The sequence below is a fragment of the Vidua macroura genome, chromosome 6, assembly GCF_024509145.1.
Source record: "Vidua macroura isolate BioBank_ID:100142 chromosome 6, ASM2450914v1, whole genome shotgun sequence".
Taxonomy (NCBI): Eukaryota; Metazoa; Chordata; class Aves; order Passeriformes; family Viduidae; genus Vidua; species Vidua macroura.
Genome location: NC_071576.1, coordinates 46,550,141 through 46,568,336, shown reverse-complemented (window position 1 = coordinate 46,568,336; position 18,196 = coordinate 46,550,141). Strand labels below are relative to the sequence as shown.

The 18,196-nt window shown below is 36.7% G+C and overlaps 1 protein-coding gene across 1 annotated transcript in view; it reads left to right on the top strand.

Annotated features, from left to right (window-relative positions):
- The first annotated feature begins 12,126 nt into the window (after window positions 1-12,126).
- The window catches only part of LOC128809002 (mucin-5AC-like), a 45,445-nt gene continuing 39,375 nt past the window's right edge, over window positions 12,127-18,196 (top strand). Inside the window, exons 1-8 of the mRNA XM_053980694.1 lie at window positions 12,127-12,274; window positions 12,739-13,000; window positions 13,990-14,104; window positions 14,582-14,672; window positions 15,046-15,158; window positions 15,661-15,877; window positions 16,208-16,333; window positions 17,337-17,454. Of these exons, the coding sequence (XP_053836669.1) occupies window positions 12,127-12,274; window positions 12,739-13,000; window positions 13,990-14,104; window positions 14,582-14,672; window positions 15,046-15,158; window positions 15,661-15,877; window positions 16,208-16,333; window positions 17,337-17,454 (1,190 nt within the window). The remainder of the gene's footprint in view (window positions 12,275-12,738; window positions 13,001-13,989; window positions 14,105-14,581; window positions 14,673-15,045; window positions 15,159-15,660; window positions 15,878-16,207; window positions 16,334-17,336; window positions 17,455-18,196) is intronic.

Below are 18,196 nucleotides of genomic sequence, written 5' to 3'. Positions count from 1 at the left end.
AGTTACAGCGAAGTTGAAATACACCAGAGCCTAGAGAACAGGCTGAAATTACTCTTGTACAGTTCTAATGTGGCTACATACAACCCAAACAATTCCTAACACAGTGAAAGGCTTCTCTCACTTTTTTCACCTGCAGACAATATCCTTTCTTGATCTGATCCACCTTCACTTGTGTGGGACAAAACTGGACTGATTTCCTGGGAACTGAAACTCCATATGGAAAACAAGGCTGTCAAACTGATTTTAACCAGTTTTTGACATAAATCTTTCAGCAAACTGACTTAATGTTCAGATGGGAAATGCTTCAGCTGCTGATATATGCAGTGCAGGCTTCTCCACCTTGATTCTTCCCTTAGAAAAGGAAGACTGTCATTTAGCAATGTTGAGTATATAACAAGGAAAACAGCTTTTCAACAGATGCAGGCAATTCTCTGTCATCAGGGATCTCTGAGCCAAGAAGGGATGTTTGCCTAAATGATTTGCCCTAAATGTAAATTGGTAAATTACATGAAAAAAAGTACAGGATAAAATATGTATGAGAGCACGGTCTGGGATGTAGAGGAGTCTGACTCAACAAAAGTGATTACCTGATAGTTTTAAGTCTTTGAGTCAAGAAATGTAGTGTTTGCAATACCATTGACAAAGCATGGGACTTGCAGGTTTCCTCTGTGCAGCCCAGCTGAGTTATGCTGAACCACTTTGAAATTCACCAGCGTAAGAGACTTGGGTTTCCTGGAGCCTTGAATTCAATCCAAAACCTGCAAGAAAAGAAAGCGCTCCCCACCTGTTTGCAAGAATGATTCAGAGAGAACAAATGAGCATACAAAGGAGTTCCAAAACTGCAGGATCCACACCATAAAAGCAAACTTACTTTTCCTGTTTCTCTTCTTGTTGGACAGAAATGCAAAATGGAGATGAACAGTCTTCTGGATCATGTTTGTTTCAGAAGGTTTAAGAGCCCACTACCTGCTATGAAACATATGTCAACCTTTAGATCGTAGAGAGTAATTTATTTGTTTATTCTTGTGAAGACAGGAAAAAGTCTCCTCATTTCACTATAATATTTTCTCTATCAAAAATGTTATTGCATTGATAACACTAATAATGGAAAACAGCCCTTTGTGTCAATATTAATCTGAGATAAATTTCAATAAGAAACCCTACTTCACCTTCAATTTCCAAAAGAGTCAGCTTTTTACAGAAATATTTTTTGTATCTTTTTCCATGATCATGTAATTAGTTCAACAATGGACAAGCTTTCTTCAAATCTCTTCAGCATACACTGCATAGAGATTGTAAGTTTCTCAGTTCAGATTTGCATTTAATGTATTCATTACTGCCTATTTTAATTGATCTAGTGCAGTTTTCTATCTATACTGTCCAGAAATTCTTTCCAGAAACTTTAACAACATTCCTAAATTATTAAGACCAATATAAAGAAGAGACAACTGTGCTTTATTGTGTTGTATAAAAGGAATCATAGGTCTTCTACTCCACATTTGTATAAAGGCATCAGCCCATAAGCATGTATTAGAACTAACCACACACATAATGTCACATCTAGCGTGACTATAGTCACTTCTTACTTTCTTAATCAGCAGCTTACAAAAATCAGTTTCAGATCTGAAATCTACATGTGATTCTCTCTGTTCAATTTGTTACTAATAGTTCAGACTCTATCTTCATTTCATCAGAAATATTGTTAGCATTCAAAGAAGGTGAAGAGTTAAAGATGTACACTCAAAATTAGGCACCATCTGCAACAATCACTACCAGCTTACAACATCAATCTCCTACTGAAGACTGACAGTCATACTGCCATGGATAATATTTGCTTGATGATGGCAACAGAAAAGAGCAGAATAATCTTCTCTGCATCCCTAACTCATGGGAGTCATTTCATGGTAAGAAAGTTCAGTCCATACAATTCTTGTTTTCAAAATATGAACACACAACACCAGTTTTCAGCCATTTGCAGCAACTGACCAAAGCAGATAAGGATTTTCATAGTTTTCAGATCAATAAAGCCGAAAACTGACGATAAAAAGGTCAACAGACAATTTATCCACTGACGTGTTGAATGTCCAGTACAGTACAAGTCTAGCTGCTCAAGTCTGACAGCATTCTTGTTTTATATCATACTTCAGCACTGCAAAATGATAAGGAGCTTGACAGCTCAGCTTAGCAAATCCTGCAAGACCAAATAGTCATCCCCATGATGCATATTTAGAGAATATATCTAAAACCCACGGTCTGTGATAACTTACAACACACAGCCCATGAGAATTTCTCATTAGTAGTTCTCCTGTCCCTACTCAGACTCACCGAGGAGGGGTTACTTCCGTGAGCAGGGAGTGCAGGCTATCAGAAGTCACAACATGCCATCTTTGTGCGTACGCGGGATTGCACAACCCCGAGGCTCTGATTGGATCCTGCTGCTCTCCACTGGACTGTGTGCACATTAGGCACCTGCTGCAGGGAGTTGAACCCGGATTCGAGGTTCAATGAGAGCATGTTCTGAGCATGATGGCTGTCCACAGTCCTCTCTCACTGTCTTGAGAATCTGGCCACTGCAGAGTGGAAATGGCAGACAGATGTCACCGTGTCAAAATGGATTCAAATTCTCCCTTATTTTGAATGGTTTTAATGCTGTGCATATTTATTTAAACTGGAATCTTCAGACTTGATGATTTTTTTCTTCTAGATTCTGTGCTGGACTCTTCAACATCTCAGCTGCAGAACTGTAGGACCTTCACAGTTCTATCTGAAGATGGCATACTAAACATGCGACTACCAAAATAAAGTTCAGTATTTTGAAAATTAATCTTATGGGTGTTAGACCGTTTGCCCCCAAAATTACTGTGACTTATTTAGCAATATGTAAAACAAAGATAATATATCCCAAGTACTTAAAAATGTATTTTCAAAAACAATACACTACTATTGATGAACTTCTCAGGGACTCCAGTGATGGGCACCACAGAAAAGTAACTGGGGAAATTGCTGACTGTATTCAGTGAGGATTGAATAACACACAGTAACAAAGTGATAGGACACATAGGTAAAAATAATTGAACACGAAAAACACTAATTATCTAAGCTCTGTCTAAAAAAAGCAAGAACCCTCTAAGAAACATAACATTTCACCCATGTAATTTAAAACTGTCTCATGGAACTGCACTGATGTCTTTGACATTGCAAACTTAATAATACTTTATAAAAATTAAGTAAACTCTCCTTAAAATTTACTAAAATAAAAACAAAACATAATACAGAAATACAATAAACAAAATATATAAATACAATAAATAAAATAAAAAATAAATATAATAAATAAATACAATAAACCCTCGTATTAATAACTACATAAGTGAGCATCAGGTTTGTCTCTAAAGTGATTATGATTATGATTCTTATCCCTGCTATTGCAATAAGGTCTTTAAGAAATGATAGCAGTGCTTTGATGTTTATAAACCTTAGCCAAATTTCCAAATGAAATTTATTTATGGCAAATTTTTACCTCTCTACATTTTGTTCAACATTTTCCATTAGTTTAAGTCTTTATGCTGTACCATTATCCAAGTTGTGAACTGAAATACTGAATACAGAAAAGGACTCTTAAAAATAACTTTTAAAAGTTACTTTACAATAGAGATTGAACACACATATACAGATATCCTCATGCAATATGTTCTCCCTTCAAGAAGGATGACATAACAGAAGCTTAAATTATTAATGTGAATGGCAATATTTGAACTGAAATACTAAAGAGGTCTCTGCTAACTTTTATACCACTTCTATAAATTTAATTAATTTCTCTGAGTCTTGAATAATACATGGACCAAAGGATTTTGTTTCTTTTTCCATGTTTGTCCTTGCTTGTATGCATTTAATTATATCCTCCATGCCTTTTTTTTTTTTTAATAAGAATGTCTGCTACTGGTTTAAGATAAGGGACTATACTCAAGGGTCTTAGAATGTCTGACAAAACTTGCTAGTGGTAATAGTATATATACATATCTATCTCTACTTATATGCAGTCTGTTGTTTATATTATTACAAACAAACAAACAAATTGTCATTCAGCAGAATTATGTTCACCAGAGTATATTAATGCAGATTTTTTTGAGCTTGTGTATCACCAACAGGTTCCTTTGAGAGTTTATAGGTACTGCTCAGCATAGCCCTCCATTTCACACACTTTTTGACTAGTTGTACCATTTATTTCTCTGAGCCTGCAAACACCAATTGCTTCTAAAAAATGATTTTTGATTTGGGTCACTAAGGCACTGCATAACAGACCCCAGCTTTCAGCAGGCTTTACATAGTGCTGCAATGGTCCTATGGCATTGCATAGGTCTAGGCAGAGCTCTGATCCCAAACACAATGCTGCAGCGTCAGTGCCTCAGAGAAAAGCAAATTCTCTTAAATGCAACTTCATATCGATGCAGTGACACTATTTCCTATTATAAATTTACCTTGGCAGCTGCTAGCTGAGGGATCTGTGCAACACACACCACTGCACAATGCAAATATGCCCTCCAGTATGTGTGTGTACATCAGTTTTTTAGTCTATAATACCAATTGTAAATATTGGCATGCACGGTTGTGGTGTCTGTGTTTACAAACTGTAAAGAGGCTTAAGTGTTTATCCCCTTGATACACAGAGATATCCCGGACATGTTCAGACAACATGGAAACCCTACTCTGGCCCCCATGTTCGTACTTCTCATGGCACAGGGTGCACATTGTTTTTCCTTTACTACCTCTGCACAGGATCTTTACTAGCTTTCTATAGGGGGAGTGTCTTAATACAGCTCCCTAAGTTGTTTTCTGATGGATTTGCTTCCCAGAGGATAATGGTTAAAAAAAATGAGAGATATTATACTCAATATCTTTTACTTCCTAATCATATCAGTATGATTAGTATATCAACCAGCCTCTTATGTTGCAGCTTGTCAGTCTCCAGTGCCTGATTTAAAATGTTATGCTTTGCTTGGGTTCTTCTAAATGACACTTCAAACTTTGAAATTAACAGATCAAAACCAGATCTTAATCAAGTTACTTATTACTTGTTTCTAAGTAAAACACAGAGATTGCAATGGAGGTTAGAGCATTATGTATTGCTCCTTTACAATGCACAAGCTAAAAGACAGAACTACTCATATTAATGGAAAGGCTTAAAATCTCAGTTATAATGTGATTTGATTTTCAATTAATGAGTTTTATTTAAGCATTTGGAACTAAAGGAATGGATTAATGGCTCTGTGTTTGACTAGAAAAGAACATAAAAGGAGTTCTATCCCTGTTTTAGTCTTTAACTATAGCTTTACTTTAGACTATATTGTGTCATACTATGAAATACTTACTGCAGCTGATTGAAATGTAGTTCATCTTCACATAAGTAAGAAAACACCTATAATGTTAATGAACAATTTTAAGCTGAAATTGTTCAGTTACCTCACTTTTCCATAGAAGCTTTCAGATAAAAATAATGCATTTGAATTTGCACAGGTCAAAATTCAGGGACAATCAGAATGGTACTTCAGCTGAAATCCATGCCAAGTGTCCCAGCCTCACTCTGGACGTTAAACATGGCTTCAGAAGTGGCCAAATGACCAGCCAGAGAAAAGTTGAGCAGGCAGAGCCTTGTTAACTTGCATTTTAGCCCGCACACAGAGGAAGTGCTGTAATTCCTGTCAGTTACACATGTTTTCCTCCTTCCCTTGAAATGAATACTCCCTACTCCAGTATGGCACCAGGTGGACTAGACAACGTTTTGCATGTCCCTATGAGTTCATCATTCTGTCTTTTTTAACTATAAATGGAGACATTGATTTCAGTCATTATTGCACCCCAAAGTTAACCAAGTTTGCTCTCACATTTTATTTGCATTCTACAGTGGGTATCTATGAAGATAAGATATGATGGTCTAATTTTATTTTATGAAGAAGGAGATTCAGAAATCATGAGTAATGTGTAAATAACATCACCACTATGTAGCATTTGATCACATAGGGTTAAAAAGAAAGCATCTGAAAATGCTAACAACTCTTACTGAAATATTTAATTCAATTTAATATTGCAGATGCAGAGTAGGAATATGATCTTGTGAAAAAGGAAGAGAAACTAAAGAAAAATTTCAGGGTTTTCAGATCAAATGCAATGGCAAAATCTTCTATCTTTTCTGTTAAAAAAATAAAAGTAGATACATCAATAAATTCTTCTAACATATTAATATTTCCATTTATGCAGTCAATTGTATGGATTTGATTATAAGGAGGTACAAAAATCAGACATGTTACTCCCAAATAATTTTTAAAATATACTTTCCCATGTCACCTCTGTGTGTCTATTGAGTGAATGAAGGTGAAATACAATTTGACGAGGAATTATTTCTTTGAATAATTAATAATGCTACTAAATATATTTATCATAAATATTTGTGATTATTTTTGCAAGTCTCATATATTTTAACACATTTTATAATAATTTGTGAGAAGAAATAGCACAAGATAAGAAATTTAATATGGCAAGAGTCATATGTCATAGTCAATGAATTAACCACTTACTAGTGTCAGGATAGTTCATTCATTACATATATCAGATTTGAAAATTTCAGTCAAAAATACAGATAAAGGGAATCACTTCTGATGGTGCCTTAAAGCTCAATTAAAGGGGTTAAACTGAACTGTAAACCAGATTCAGCCTAATAGTGATGACCAGACTGGAATGTCTCAGAGATCACAGTGCTTCCCTGAACATGCAGGAAATGTACATGAAACCACAGCATAGCAACTGTTGATATGAACTGATTTTTAGTGGTAATACAATGATTCATAAAGTATATATTTCTTCCTGCTAACATAATCTCTTAATAAGCTTATGTGTGTTACCCACATGAGTTTACCATACTATTTTATCATTACTTTAATTATGTACCATTTAAATCCATTATTTTTTTTTTCCTAGATCTTCATTCTGGAACTTTGATAATAACCATTAGAGACAATGATACTTCCTTAAATTTTCACTGCATGTATTTCTGTATGTACAAGTATCTTATAGGCATCGTCTTTTCCTTGTTAAATGATGCTAAGTAAATTCTACAGACTTACATATCAATGAAATTGCCAAATGTATAACTCACGACTGAAACTGAACAATTCTTTCCCTCCAAACTTCCAATTCAATTTTATTATGCCACCTTTATTTAAATAGTTGTGCTCTTAAAATGTTCAGGACAACCAGCATATTTTTTGCTTTTGTTTGCTGCTTAGGTAAAAAATATACCTTTTATTTCCCTCTTAGTGTTGAAATTAATTCTTCAAATCTATCAGAGAGTAGATTTTTATTAGATATTAGGAAAAAATTCCTTTCTGTGAGGTGAGATGCTGGAACAGGTTGCCCAGAGAAGTTGTGGATAATCCATTCCCTGAAAGTGTCCAAGACCAGGTTTGACGGGGCTCTGAGCAAGATGGTCTTGTGGAAAGTGTCCCTGTCCATGGCAGGGGGTTGGAATTGGATGATCTTGAAGGTCCCTTCCAAACACAAATCATTCTACAACTCTATGATTCCATGATAATTTTTTCATAAAACATAATAGAAAATCATATTTGAGAGAATTTCAAATGGATATTCAGTCTATGCCCTTGTCCCAGAGCACTATCAACAGCATTTTGACCATTCTCATGTAGGTGTTTTACTAACCTAGTAATGGAAATTGGACAGTATTCCTAGGCAACCTAAATGAATATTTCACTACCTTTTCAATGCACCTCTAACATCCCTCCATAATAGCTAAACTCCATTTAATTTTGAACATTGCTATGACTCCAAAGAATACACAGACTATACCAGCACCTTCTTCCTTGCAGGAACTGGGTTTGAACCCATGTGGGATTATGGGATCTGCTCTCTTAGTGAAAGACTGTGTTTTTCTACACCCGAGGGTAAAACACTATAAAAGGTTAATTTCCCAAAGTACATTAGCTGTAAATAACTATTTTAACATACTCAAAAATCATTCTTCACTCCCTCATTGCTCCTAAGATAAGGAATATTCCAGAAAATATTCTTGCATATCTGTCCTTTAATATCTCTAGGGCTAGAAATCACATGGATTTTTTAAAATCATAGGTAGAATCCAACTAATTTTTAATGCTGAAATCATGTTTACTCAGAAAGGAAACAGCTGAAATAACCTCATATTAATGACTTGCCAACACAGAAGGATTCTCATTGTGTACACCTGTGTTGTGCTTGGCCAGTGGGATAACTGCTGACCTTAAATAGCATTTGATTTCTTCATTTTCACAAGCAAAGTATCTACATAGGCAGGTGCAAATTAATTTTAAAAAATTTTTATCAGGTGGAACTTCTTTGGAGGTTTTTGAGAAGCTAATTATCATCACAAGTTACCCAGAAGTCTCTTAAATTGTGTTTATCCCACAGGAAACAAAAATTTGGGAAAACTAAGCTTAAGCAAAAATTCTTCTTGCTCACTTCATGACATTTCATCAAAAATGTGGAAAGAAGACTCCTCCTAGAGTGTAAATAGCTGAGGGAAAATCAGAGCATCCTCTATTTACCTCTGCACCTGCAAAAGAAAATGAAAATGTCTGAAGCCCCACCTTTTAAGAGCCTTGTGAAACAATCTGGGAACTGAGCCAAATTCTACTCTCTCACTATATAAGACTTGGGAGCAGACAGGTATTTCCTCAGAGGCTAGTTGTTCGGTAGTTTCTACCGGACCTCCAGAAGATGGGTAAAGGTGGTGGGACACAAATACCAGTATGGATATCAATACTAGCTCTGGTCTTCATACAGATCAAAGGTAGGAAGAGTCACTTGCTTGGCATTTTTACTGTTTTAAAGAATTTATAACTTTCTTTGGCGTTTGAAGCTTTTTTTTTTTTTTTTTTTTTTTCTTGGCTTTGTGAAGTTAATGAACTTGCTACCTCCATGCAAGATTTTATTTTCTGCTTAAAATACTCTCTTTCCTAAGAAGAGAAAATTAACTCTTTTGAAACTGTTATCCTGTTTTTCTCCAGTTAAAATCTGGAACAGCTCCACTGCATTGAGTGGAATTTTCTCTGAACTTATATGTCTACAAAAATGCCTCAAGATTTGCATTTAGCTTTTAATATCCACTTCAAGGTGGTATAGCATTTCTAAATGTAGAAAACAAAAAGTGCAAAGGTACCTCTAGAAAAGAACAAATCAGCTGAGGAGTATGTCTGCATGAATTATTAAAGACTCTGTTTATCACCTTATATTAGAGTATTGAAGAAAGGGAGGATTTTGCTTGAAAATCATCAGGCAATAGGTTTTAGAAACTAATTTACTCTTGCTTATGAGGTTGCATAAAAGCTTAGCACCCAAGGTTGGTTTGCAATGGGCTAAAAACAAATGGTACTGCTATAAATATTCTGAGGGAACTTAATAGTCACAGATGGATGGAAACCCCTTTATTTTTTCTTTTTTTCACCTGATAATTTGCCTTTAAGTTTAAGGTAACAATAATGTTAGTTTTAAATGCATTTTGATCTCTAGTGCAGATCCTACTGTATGATTTCATATTTTTCCTGCTCCTAGGTAGTTCCATAGTAACTTATGTTAAGAAGTGGTAGTGTCAAAGAATAGCCTATGACAGGACTAGCTGTAGCATTAGCAAAACATGCAATGGCAGCAGGGATCTGCAGTGCATGTGGCATGAGACAGAGCAGAGCCACACAGTACGTGGAGAGAGAAGCAAAAACCTCTCTGAGGCTGGGCACTGAAGGAGCCCAGAATCACTGAATGGTTCCTACCTTAAAAAGGGACACATGTCCTCTAACCCCAGCTCTTTCCCCAGGAGGGGACTTGCAGAGTTCCCCACAGCTCTTTCAGCCTTAGCCCCTCTAGTGGTCCTATCCACAGACTGCCCTTGTGAGGTGCAGCAGGGGGTGAACCCGCCCTTGCAGTTTTCTCTGGCCAGAACAGTCTTCACCTCAACCTGCCCTCTGATGAACTCTCACTAAGCAGTGCACTGAAAGCCCCTCTGGATAATGCATGTATTCTAATTCTGATGCTGCAGTGGAATGGAATGAAAAATGGTTTCTTTGCTTTGGGGCAAAATCAACCGGCACAAATGTATCTCTTGGAAAGACCTATTTCCTTCTGTGCGGTGTGGCTTTTGTATTTGTTTTCCATCTGTGGCTTATTACAAAGAATGCTTGAAACTATAAAATACAGAGTAACTTTGGCTTTGACAAAGATCAGTCCTCTAATCCTAATGCGAATTCTTCATGTACAAAAGGGACTTATTTGAAAGCCATCTAGCTAGAAAAAAAGGTTTCACTGATGCTTAAAGCGCAGAGTGATCATAAAACCTAAGAAATCTAGGTCCTTTATCTGAAAAGCTTCTAAGGGAACTCAGGGGTATACTGTGACAGAATAAGGACCTGCTCAAATCACCACAGGCATGTTTTTGATGGCTTCCCTGCAGTAATTTATTACCTGAAAAGTTAAAAAAAGAAAAGGCTGAAGAAGTGGTGTTTGGCCATCATGATTGCATGTAGCATGGGTCCTGATGCATTTCTGGCCTCCTGTGCATAAACAGATCTTTGTTTTTTGATATACTGAGTGTTGCACATTTAAACAGATAAAATTGAGACATTATGAGGGGACTCAAGAAAATTAGACATTCACATTTCCTTTACTACTCTTCTTAATGCAGTTCAAGCCCAGGGTGGTGAACAACCAACAAAGTCAGAGTATGTTTCTCCATCTCTCCTGCAGCGACAAAAATGTAGGTATATTTACGCAGATCTCTTTCTAGGGTTTTGCTCCAAACAAGGTGATAAATAGTAAGACTACTAGAATATTTTGATTCCTAGCCACACACATTAAAAGAGAAATCCTCTGTACAATATATCCAGTTCTCAGACAATCTATGACTGCTCGAAGCTTGAGAACTTCCTCTGAGATCTGGCCCAGTGGATCTGCTCTACTGATATGATACAGTTATCTAATATTTGACTTCACAAAAGGTACATAACATATCTAAAAGTGTATTTTCAGAAGAGGTGTGTGTTTACATATATATCACCAAGGTACTTGATAGTAGGTAATAAAAGGCACATTTTTTTACACTGTGTTAAGATGACTACATCAGTCACAAGAGAATAAGAAAGCTGTAGCTACCTTAAACATTAGAATAATTAAGTACTACAAGATCATGCATGACACATAACTGGATAGTGCAAAATAAGGGTGGAAGGTGTATTAGTGATGACAGGCTGAAATAATTGATCATTAAGTCTGCCCTGCAAAATGTGTGCCACAGATTATTTAAAAATAGCTGTTGTAATCAGTATTACAACACAGTGCTCTGAGGATCATATTGCTGCTTTTGAGTTCAGCATATCAGGGTCAGCATCAGATGGGAGTCTTGAACAAATGGTGGAAGAAAGTACTACAGTTTGTGCAATTTAGCTGTTAGTGAAATCTATAGAAAGACAGAACACAAAGCAATTTGTAAAAACCACCAATGAAACATTGTGGAAACTTTCCACAAGAGTGTAACTAGTAGTAAGAAATATTATTCACTAAAAAGACTAGGCAATCTCTACCCATAGTTTAGGACTTCAGAAAATATTAAACCTTGCCATTTTTTACCCTTTCTATTTTCTACCAGCTTTCAAATCCCAAGGAGTGACAATCATTCCACCTTTTCAAAATGCACTGAAAGTAAAGGGTAAGTTAAGCAAATGTCATGGCTCAGATATCTGTACCCTTGTTAATGAGAGAGCATGGAGTGACTGAAAAAAAAAAAAATCAATAAATTGCATAAGAACCTTTAGCATCATAAAAGAAAAAATTAACAGTGAATTAATTAATCAGGTAATACAGATAATCTAAATGTGAATTCAATGCTTTTTGATTCATTGTTCTAGGATTCATTGTTTCTAGCTGTAAGAAAAAAATTTAATATATATATATTTAAACATGCATACATATTGTACATGTTTTCCCCCAGTATTATATATATTTCCAGTAAGGAGATGAAAATACTAGTGCGCTAAAAACTGTTGAGACACCTTATCTAGGGAAGAGGGTACAATTCAAGCAGGCTGAGTGTAAATGTGGAAAGGGATTGGGAAGATAATCAGGGATTTTGGAGAGTATGCTTGCAAGGAAAAGAAGACTGAAAAGAAAGAAGAGCTTTCTATAATGGGCTGGGGGAGGAATAGGGAGCTTATTCAAGACCCTGGACACTTCAAGGTGAAATGTAATTTTGGCACAAGAACCACCAGGCATACATGGGACAGGAATGTTTTGGAAGATGTTGAGAAAAGTGTTCGAGCCATTTAGAAGTTGTGGGTATTAGTGGCCTTCCCAAGAAGGAGTATCAGCTAGTTTTAAACTAGCTTTAAAGTGGTTTTATGGTGAAACTTTAGGACTCCATACATTTAGGAAAGGATATATGGGATAGGGAAGCCATCAGAACTAGAGCACTGGATCTAGTGACCCCAGAGGTCTCTTTTGATCCTAGGCCCTATATCCCTATGCAAAACTGATTAAGCACAAAAAGCAACTAAAATAAATAAATAAATAAATAATGACCAAAAAATATCTTGAAAAAATGATGATGAGCTTTTGGTAAGAGGCTATTAAAGAAGCAGGAGGGACATCTACAGGGAGGGTATTAGAAAAAACTACAGAAAATTCTTACTGCTTATTTTGAATCCACAGCTGGCAACCCCTCTCACAATGGCCGTGTGTGCAGCACATGGGGTAACTTCCACTTCAAGACCTTTGATGGGGACGTCTTTTACTTCCCTGGGGTCTGCAATTACATCTTTGTATCCAACTGCAAGTCTTCCTATGAGGACTTCAACATCCAGATTAGGCGTGCAATGGTGGAAAATGCTACTGTGATCACTCATGTCATCATGAAGCTGGAAGGAGTAGTGATCGAACTGACACCCAGCTCTGTCCTGCTCGACAACAAATTGTATGTTCCTACCTTCTTTCAGTGGGCTCTTTGAGCAAGTATCTCTTTCCCTCATCTCATCACTGCTCCCAAGCAGTGGTAGGGCTCAGGTCTTTCCTGAAGTAGTAACAAATACAAAGGAGGGCTTGACAGTAAACTGCCACTTCTGCAGATTATCCCTGTGGCTGTTTTGTTCAGATGAGCTGTATCCAATATGCTGTCCCACTGCTACAATAGTGTGTATATGTATGTATGCAATTAAGTCTATAAGCTGCATTCTTTACACCCTTGAAGTTAGTAGTTTCCATTAATTTTACAACAGCAGAATCCCTGGTATTTTTGACAGCTTTTGTCCTTGAACTGAACAGTGTGCAGTAAAGCAGTGACTGCTCTTCAGCCTGTACCTGAATTAATTTAAAATTATCTGTTCTGCAAACTTGCTATCTATGTAGCAATTGTAGCACTGACTTTGGCATAGGGTGTGAAACCTACCCAAAAGGCCAGGTAAATATTCGGGCAGCTATGCCACAGTGAGTTGTCTGTTATGGCAGCTTTGTACAGTGAATTAATCTAAAGGTTATGTCAGGTACAGCTTCCTGAATGGCACTCATGTCACAGAAAGCCTGGAGTCTATCCCTTTATTAGCAAATGCTTCAAGGAGTAAATAGCAACATCCTGAAGCACACTGGCTACAAAACAGAGCCTCCCAGCACTTTTTTGAACAATACAACCACAGATATATGCTAACATTTTATCCAGCAAAACACCCTTAATGGAGAAAGCCAAAAGGAACAACAGGAAAAGCAAGGCTGATCTATTTGCATAATGAGAGGCAATTGCATAGGAAATGGATAAAATATTACAAACCTGTGTTGTCTGTAGTAGTTATTGCTCTAATTTCTTCAGATACATGTTGAAACTTCTCAAAGAGAATGAGAAAGGATATCATTGTGGACATTCAATGGATATTCTGTCCTTACCCCTGCTGACTTATGATGATCTTTCCCCAGGGTCCAGATGCCCTACAGCCATATGGGAGTCTTCATAGAGAGAAGTAACAACTATTTGAAAGTTTCTGCCAAGTTGGGACTGACCTTCCTTTGGAATGGACAAGATGCCCTCCTGGTAAGAAAACATCCAAAATATAGCAGAAAATGTGAATTTTGAAAATAGTCTTTTTACACCTTTGCAGTATTACAGCCAGGCAGGCATTAGTTACTTTTGGATTTGTGCCCATTTTTAGTGTATTGTTTTGTCTTCCAGTCTTCTCTCAATTTCCTATTTTTCCCCACCAAGCTCAGCTCAGAATCAATAGATGCCAAATTATAATGTTCCTACCTCACCATAAAGTGTTCCTGAGATTCTAGACCTGGCAAAGTATTTATGTTCACAACCCAGGACTAGGATAAGAATGAGCTTTTCTTAGTCATCCCTGACCATTCCAATTGTGCCTACCTTGTTATCACACAGCACAGTCTCCACAACAAACATATCTCAAATTTTGAGTACACAAGCATTACTGGTATAAGCTGTGCTCCTAACCATCAAGACTGCCATTTCTATAAACCTCTTTCCTCCTTTTTTTTTTTTTTTTTTTTGTAGGTGGAATTAGATAAGAAATATGCCAATCAAACTTGTGGACTTTGTGGGGACTTCAATGGAATTCCAGTCAGCAATGAATTTATTTCAGGGAGTAAGTAATAAAAAGCATTATTAAGTACTGGTGCTTTTTTTTCTTAGAATATACTTTAATATAGGTTGTGGGTTGTATTAACTGGAAAACTGGGGTACTTCTTAATGTATTCCTCTGATGTCAGTTGTGCAAAGTCAGGACTTTGAGATGTATTAGACTGCTTCCATCACTGTTAGATATTTTAAGACCTGTCACATAAAAATTTCTACTTGTTTTCAATAGTTAGGATCCAGTTTTTTATATATACTGTTCATATTTTCCTCTTCATATTATAATGGTATTATTTGCATCCTAGCAGGTAGCGTCACAAAAGAAAATAACTCCATGCAAAATATAGTAAGCATTATTCTAATATTCGAACTGTTTTTTATAGAGACAAAACTGACTCCCATACAGTTTGGTAATAGGCAGAAGATGGATGGACCCACAGAGCAGTGTGATGATCCTACTCCTCCTACTTCTCTGATGAACTGCTCAAGAGAATTTGTAAGAACCTCTCTCTCAAAATTGTTTTCTCACTATGAATACATTCTCTGTCTTTGGAAAAATGTTTTAAAAGGGGGAAAAAATAGAGCATGAAAATAACTCAGCTGTAGGTCTCAAAAAAAAAATATTCTTAATTTCATGTTGTATTCTTTGCTAAAGTGAATGCCAAAAATTTGCATTCCCCTTCTACAAGAAGACTGCATATTCTCCTGAAAGAGAAAATTACTGAGGATGTCTTAATACAAAGAAATTATATAATGCTTGGGAAGTGACCTGAGGTGACAGCAACTAAGGATATGGAAGCTACTAGAGTTATTCAAAGGAGTTCCATGTGGTTTGCCCTATTGTTATTTTTCCTTAAATATCACCTTATGGATAGGGAAGGGAGGGTTGGAAGGGTTTCTGGACCAGATCAATCTTAGATTTGTTCTGCTCCATGCCTTAAATAATTTTTTTCATATGTTCTTAACACTTTGTTTACCTTCTCTCTTTTCTTTCCTAGGCTTCTATCTGTGAGACAGTATTAACCAGCAAAGCATTTACGAGTTGTAACACGCTTGTGAATGTCCAGGACTACATTGAAACTTGCATACAAGACCTGTGCCACTGTGACAGCTCCATGGCTGACTTCTGCATGTGTAACACCTTTGCTGAGTACTCCCGGCAGTGTGCTCATGCAGGTGGACAGCCCCTGAACTGGAGAACCTCAGACCTGTGCCGTGAGTATCTCGGGAAGGGACCTCCTCCTGTGCTTACTACAAACATCTAGCAAACTTCACACATGCGAGGTTTTCTCCTGAAGAACACATTAGTTCAAAAGTGCACGCAATTATAATGAAATCAGTTTTTACCTGGTAATACACAAGACTTTGGGAATATGGAAGTTTATGGGATTTTCAATATGAATCAAAAAATCTAAAATGTTTCAGCCTCCACTTGGATCAGGATATCCTGTCATGTCTTGACACAAAACAACCTAAACTGCAAAAAAATGCTTTCTCCAACTTTTACATGAAAAGTCAGCTTTATAATACTCTTTCTATTTTTAGCCAAATCATGTCCGTTCAACATGCAATACCATGAGTGTGGCTCTCCCTGCTCTGACACGTGCAGCAACCTGGAACGATCTACACTTTGTGAAGATCACTGCACAGATGGCTGCGTTTGTCCTCCAGGCAAGCTCATTTCCTGCCCTTTTCTCATACCAACCCGCCTGGAATACTCACCTGTACACATTTAACAATTTTTGTACTCTGGATTGTTCCCATCACATCATCAGTGTTATTATCACTGAAGTAATAGCTATAGTTCTCCCCTGGATGCACTATTTCTATTCAAATTACTAAATATGGCCTTTTAAACAACAAATGTGCTTTTATAGATCTATTTTTTAATGTATATATATAAAATGACTGAACTGAGAATAACAACAGCAGAGTCTTCTATTCTCAGCATTCAAACTCAGTTCACCGGAAGTATGAAGTGTTTAAGAAGATTTTGCATGCAATCATAACTCCTCTGCTGTTAGCAAAGCTGCATCTGGTTCCAGAAATGATCAAATCCTTCCTGTCAAGTGTTGTGTGTCTAAACAACAAGGAGCTGACAGAGCACTAGGCAGTGTGTTAGATCTGGTGCTTCAGAGAATTGCACACAAGAACTGCGTGTCAGTACAAGATAGATGTGCTCTCTCTGTGCATACTTCTGGGTCTAAATTTTTGCTATTGTTATGACTGTATCACAGGAGCTTCACCCCTTGCAGCTGCTCTGCCCATCCCCATGTCTCACAGAATTCACCATCACTTGTTTGTGTCGTAGCATTGACTTCTCTAAGGCAATCCTCTGTCTCTGGGCATATAAATATTTACTGTACAGGTATGTCCCTGGGCAGTCTTACAAATGGTTCATCTATTCCAGCTCATTACCTAATAGTTTTAATCCTAATTCCATTCCAATGAAACACATAACAGAAAGGTATTTTCCTAGAGGTCCCTTTTGATCATGCTAAGATTTTTAGGTAGACTTCAATGGAATATAGCCCTTCAAACTCTACATAGCTTGCATCCTATTATTTTAAAATACAGAAGAAAGGGGATGTAGTCTCCCCGCATCTGCTAGATATGTGTTCAAAGGCAGGTTCTGCAGTGCACAAAATAAGTAATAGACCCTTTCTTTTCCTAGGAATGGTATTTGATGATGTTAATGGTGCCGGCTGCATTCCCCGCAGAGAATGCCACTGTACCTATGAAGGTGAAACTTATGCTCCTGGTGCCTCCTTCTCATCTAAATGCAGATCATGGTAACATTTTTTTCTCACTTTTTGTTTTTTTGGGGGTTTTGGGTTGGAGGTTTTTTGTGCATTAGCTGAGTATTTACTGATTTCCCCTTAAAAAACAAATGAGCAACTACTTACCAACTGAAGTTCCATAATTACACTGCTTTAGAGGATACTTTCATGTCAGTTTTCCCTTCACACTTGGAACAAAAATTTGAGTTTTTGACTAGGTGCTTCAACTTCAAGAAATACCAATGAAGGAAGATAATCCAAGTCAAATACCAGAGGTGTTTAAAAATGTGAATTAGTGTTATACCTTTGCACCACTACAGTGTAATGCTAAGGTCTCATATAAATACTATGGAGAACATGACATTTGGGGGCATGTTAAATTTAGAGTGGAAGATCACATTTGAGAAGCATGTTTGACAAATATATATATTTTATTATCCCTATAATTACTGAAGTATTACTGCGTAAGTGTATGCAACTGTACCTACCTATTTATTTATTTTCCAAGAAATACTTAAAATATTTGACATGGATTACAAGTTCACCAGGACTGAATTCTGTCCAAAGACTGGAAATGAACAACAATATATAGAGAAAATTATCACCTTAATGTAAATGTGCCTGCCCCATATTTGTCTGAGATTTCAAAGCAATACTGGTTCCTTTGGCAGTATGATCAGTGTTTCAAGAGGAAAATTAGGGCATCATCTGACCTTACTGCCTTTTTATTTTGTTTACACTTGCATTACCCAAT